Raw genomic sequence first — 5,960 nt, 5'->3', positions numbered from 1 at the left:
ACAAATTTTTCAGTTTTTATTTTTTTTAAATTAAAGTTACAAGACTATATGATTGGATTTGGGGTTGAACAAAAGATATTAAAATTTTACAGAAACGGTTTTTTTTTCATCTCTCTAGCTCTAAAAATAAAGATTTTAGACCCGGGTCAAATTTTTATTTTTCATTTTTTGATTTTTTTTTTTGTCCAAATCGGTCCCAAAAAAGGTCTATGTATACGGAAATGCATTAATCGCTAGTACTTTGTACTAGCGACAGCTCAAAACTGATGTCCATTTTGCTTTATCTCTTACGGTTTTCGAGATATATCGTTCTGAAGGTACGAATTTACGAAAAAACTTTGCTATTAGCTCCATCAGGGGCTGATGACTTTTTGTATGGAAATATTGAAATCCGATTCGCACTTGACCGTTTTACATACATTAATTTTATTTTTTTTTGTAATTTCGGGTTAGTAAGTTCGGGTCATGATTTATATGGTAATCACCATCATCATCATCATCATCATCATCATCATCATTTTCGCTTTCAGTCGCCCACTGCTGAGTATAGGCCTCTCTTCGTGTACGCCACTTATATACATGCATTTATGTGTATGGTAATATTTAGTACAAAGTGACATGGCATAATGTATATTGACATAATCTGTCAAACTGTCAAATTGGTTTTTTTTTGTCAAATTTAGTGTAGAGTATTATATTTTGTCATAGTTTAGTACTAAATGTCAATGTTGGGTAATTTTTTGTAGACTGCATTTCTCATCTTAAGGGCCGGCAACGCACTTGCAGCCCCAGTGATCGCTGTGCGTATGTATTTTTGGGCGAGTTTTTGGGTTTCGTATGGGAATCTTTGGTACAAAGGGGCATGTTACAGTGTCCCAGTGTATATTGACATGATCTGTCAAATTGTCAAATTTGACAGTTTTTGTCAAATTTAGTGTAAGATCATATTTTGTCATGGTTAAGTACAAAATAAAATTACTTAAATATTATTATTGAATAGAATAGAATAGGTAATTATATGGTAATCATCATCATCATCATTTTCGCTTTCAGTCGCCCACTGCTGACCTATAGGCCTCTCTTCGTGTACGCCACTTATATACATGCATTTATGTGTATGGTAATATTTAGTACAAAGTGACATGGCATAATGTATATTGACATAATCTGTCAAACTGTCAAATTGGTTTTTTTTGTCAAATTTAGTGTAGAGTATTATATTTTGTCATAGTTTAGTACTAAATGTCAATGTTGGGTAATTTTTTGTAGACTGCATTTCTCATCTTAAGGGCCGGCAACGCACTTGCAGCCCCAGTGATCGCTGTGCGTATGTATTTTTGGGCGAGTTTTTGGGTTTCGTATGGGAATCTTTGGTACAAAGGGACATGTTACAGTGTCCTAGTGTATATTGACATGATCTGTCAAACTGTCAAATTTGACAGTTTTTGTCAAATTTAGTGTAAGATCATATTTTGTCATGGTTAAGTACAAAATAAAATTACTTGAATATTATTATTGAATAGAATAGAATAGGTAATTATATGGTAATCATCATCATCATCATTATCGCTTTCAGTCGCCCACTGCTGACCTATAGGCCTCTCTTCGTGTACGCCACTTATATACATGCATTTATGTGTATGGTAATATTTAGTACAAAGTGACATGGCATAATGTATATTGACATAATCTGGCAAACTGTCAAATTTGTTCGATTTTGTCAAATTTGGTGTACCTAAATCTCAATACCTCCGAAACCAGCGAAATAAGTTTTCTGAATTTTTGGCCATTTAATCTATAAACATATCTCAAAAAGAAAACACTCTTATGGTACTGACACGACTATTTGTCGAAATAAGCCACACTTATACAGAATTAAAAATAAGTCTGTTGAAATCATAAAATTTTAAAACTCTAATTACAAATAATCTATATGGACAACAAGCGTCAAAAGTATTCTTAAACTATTTTTTAATGGAGTACAAGTAATCAAGATCAAAAAATGTGGAAAAAAGTGCAAGATAAAAAAGTGAATTTTCAAATGATATTTACGTAAGACCACGCTGTTTTAAGGAGTGGCGCGACTTGATATTACTTTACACAGAAACTAATCTATAGAAAATTCTTAAATTTTGTGTGATTATTGTCCAATAACAGATACATCAAAGCAGTATGAAATAAGTGTGCGTCGTCTTTCAAAGTTTTGAGAAATTAAATGTCAAAGTAACAATTTTCTTGAAGTAAGCTTTTTGGGTTACAAAATCTTGAATATCTCAAGAACTATTACACTAATCAGAGTTCTATTTGCTGCTATATATTAACAATAAGTTTTAAAATCGAATCCTATTATCAAAATTAGCCACACTTATACGGGATTCAAAATTAGTCAGTTGAAATCATAAAATCTTAAAACTCTAATTACAGATAATTTAAATGAACAAAAAGCCTCAAAATTATTCTTAAACCTATTTTTTAAACGGGGTCAAGTAATTAAGATCAAAAAATGTGGCAAAAAGTGCAAGACAAAAAAGTGAATTTTCAAATGATATTTACGTAAGACCACGCTGTTTTAAGGAGTGGCGCGACTAGATATTACTTAACACTGAAACTACTTAATAGAAAATTATGAAATTTTGTATGATTACTGTCCAATAACAGATACTTTGAAGAAATGTGAAATAAATATGCGTCGTCTCTCAGAGTTTTGAGAAATTAAATGTCAAAGTTACAAGTTTCATGAAAATAAGTTATTAGGTTACAAAATCTCGAATATCTCAAGAACTATTACACCAATCAGAGTTTTGTTTTCTGTTATATGTTTTTAATAAGTTTAACAATCAAATCCTATTATCAAAATCAGCCACACTTATACGGGATTCAAAATTAGTCAGTTGAAATCATAAAATCTTAACACTCTAATTACAGATAATCTAACTGGACAACAAGCGTCAAAACTATTCTTAAACCTATTTTTTAATGAAGTAGAAGTAATCAAGATCAAAAAATGTGGAAAAAAGTGCAAGACAAAAAAGTGAATTTTCAAATGATATTTACGTCAAACCACGCTGTTTTAAGGAGTGGCGCTACTATATATTACTTTACACTAAAACTAGTGGATAGAAAATTCTGAAATTTTGTATGATTATTGTCCAATAACAGTTACATTAAAATTATATAAAAAAAGTATGCGTCATCACTCAAATTCTCGAAGAATTAAATGTCAAAGTTGAAAGTTTTTGAAAATAAGTGTTTAGGTTAGTAAATGTTGAATATCTCGAGAACTATTACACCAATCTGAGTTCTGTTTTCTGCTATACAGTCCTACTGGATTCAGAAATCCAATTCTAATATCAAAATTAGCCTCACTTATCGGGAACTAGATTTTTCCAAAACACGTGGTTTTAGTTTTTCTTCGAAATCTTCGGGGTTTTCATCAAGAAAATTATGAAACTTGCACAGATTATAGAGTTTATATAGTCGCTTTGGTTAATATATAGAAAATAGTATGTAAAAGATCTACTTTGCGAGTAATAGGCGATTAAGTCACTTTCCTTCCGACGGGTGTCATTCTGAATCCCTAACAACGTTTGTCCTAAAGTCACTTGCTCTAACTGGTTTGTACTAATGGGCACATGCCCTAACGATCAATTGCCATAACGATTATTTTCCATAATGTAATGGTTAGCCTAAGAATCATTTGACCTAAGCATTTATACCATAACTATCAAGATCCCTAAAGTATTTTACCATATTTTCGAAATCCCGAACAATGTTTGGCATAAAATAACATGCTCTAACTGTTTTGACCTAATGGCTATTGCCCTAATGATCTATTATCATAACAGTTACTTTTCCTATTGATCAATTATCATAACAATTACTTTCCATAATGAATGGTAACGAACTGTTGCCACAAAAGTGGGTTAGGTTAGGTTAGAACTGTGACCGTCGAAAAAACGAACTGCTGCCACAAAAGTGGGTTAGGTTAGGTTAGAACTGAGACCCTCAAAAAAACGAACTGCTGTCACAAAAGTGGGTTAGGTTAGGTTAGGTTAGGTTAGGTTAGGTTTTTTTTTTTTTTTTCGGTGAGGGAGGAAATACTCATGTATACCGCCGGCCCGGACCGACGGTTATGTCCGACTCAGCTGGGAATGGTGCCCAGCCGCCTACGGACTAAAACCTCCCCCACTTCATGTATAGTGTGTTATGATGTGATTTGGTGAGTGTTTAGTGTTTTTGGGGTGTTTGTGATTTAGATTTTATGGATAGCTGGCCCCCGCTAACGGTATACGGGCGACCACCTGTCCTAAATAAGAATTTTGAGGGGGTTAGTTCTGCCGCCCGACCGCCCGCCTCACGACTAGAGTCATGAGTGCGGGCGGCCGCCCGGCCACTGCCCCCCTGTAAGAGATTAGTGATTATATAATATAAAGTAGTTAATTATTATTTATTAGGTGTTTATGTGGTGAGTAACTGATAGGGCATACCCGAAGCATTCACCGACGTAAATCAGTTAACCCTGCGAGATGCAGTAAGGCGCAACTAGGCAACCTATTACAGATAATAACATTAAATAATGATTTTGATTTTTAACAGCTTACATGTTGCAAGATACAATTAATAGTCAAGTCCTGTTTACAAGTTATTTAAAGATCAACAAAGAAGATACTGTTAAGGTTACACAAACTATACAAAGCAAATTAGTTGCAGAATAAGCAGAATTACTATGTATAACGATTAAGTCTGTAGTTTTATTATTGTCCATAATCGATGCGGCACTTGATTCTATTGTGCATGGAGACCATCCTCGGGCAGTAATGTGAGGTGGCGCTATGGGCACTGTTGTATTTGTTTTCTAGTTGGGTTTCTTTATTTAGCTTGTCACAATTGTGGCATTTAACTTTTTTGTTGTTTTGGCGGTGTGGGCAGTCCTTGTATTCGTGGTTAGGTATCGCACAGTACGAACATATGGTGTCCGGAGATTTACAGTGTTTTCGAGTGTGTCCATATTCCAAACATTTGTAACATTGGAGAACAGGGACGTACTCCTCCACGTGCACTCGCTGATGGTCAATATTTATCTTGTTGCACTTTAGTAACACTTTAAAAGTGTCAGGGGTGGTCATCAAAACGGCGTTATAGAGGCGAGTATTTTTGTTGTTCCCTCGTTTAAAGTGAAATTTTAAATCTGTTTTGTTCTTGACTGTGTCTTGAAGTGGTTGGTTTTGATTAATGATAATATCCGTGAGTTCGTTTACAGGGACATCGACAGACACACCCTTCAGTATGACCATTGGCCGAAGTGTCTTGGAGGTCTCCGCAGTAACTTCTGCGTTTATGTCGTTTGTCTTGCTGAGGGCGATGTCTCGTTGTTGAACGTTGTTGAATTCAACTCTTACCTTGCCGTTAGAGATGAATTTCGTCGAGGTAGGAGCAAAATCTGTGTCTCGAAAGGTTACCGAATTCCTCCAAACGTTCAAAGTGTGGTTAGGTTAGGTTAGGTTAGGTTAGGTTAGGTTAGGTTAGGTTTTTTTTTTTTTTTGAGATACTATGTTATTATGGGAGAATGGCCCTCGCTATCAATACGGGCGACCATTCCCCCTGCGGCTATAATTCTGATATTTCTATTAATCTTATGCGTGGGCGCCGGGGCTCAACTAATTTGAGACCCGGCATCGCATTACTTTTGATCTTGAATATAATATCCCCGCAAAGGATACGGGCGACATTATTTCAAGTTTATTTTAAATGATATATTTTTATAATTAGAACTATGGTTTTTAAGTTTTATCTATAATTTTTTAATCTTTATACATTGTTTAAACTGTTATATTTGTACTATGAATTTATAGTTAAATTTAAGTATTATTGAATTTCTTTAAACTGTTTATGATTTTATTTATGAATTTATTGAATGATTCTATAGATGTTTCCTTAGTTATTATACTATTGATGTCATA

The 5,960-nt window shown here is 34.1% G+C and overlaps 1 protein-coding gene across 1 annotated transcript in view; it reads right to left on the bottom strand.

Moving 5' to 3' along the window:
* Window positions 1–4,328: 4,328 nt before the first annotated feature.
* LOC134679524 (uncharacterized) overlaps window positions 4,329–5,960 on the bottom strand; it is a 2,664-nt gene continuing 1,032 nt past the window's right edge. The window contains exon 2 of the mRNA XM_063538476.1: window positions 4,329–4,401. Within this exon, the coding sequence (XP_063394546.1) occupies window positions 4,329–4,401 (73 nt within the window). The remainder of the gene's footprint in view (window positions 4,402–5,960) is intronic.

This window comes from Cydia fagiglandana, unplaced genomic scaffold, assembly GCF_963556715.1.
Source record: "Cydia fagiglandana unplaced genomic scaffold, ilCydFagi1.1 SCAFFOLD_37, whole genome shotgun sequence".
Taxonomy (NCBI): Eukaryota; Metazoa; Arthropoda; class Insecta; order Lepidoptera; family Tortricidae; genus Cydia; species Cydia fagiglandana.
The sequence above is the reverse complement of the archived record's forward strand: the minus strand, read 5'-3'. Positions and strand labels throughout refer to the sequence as shown.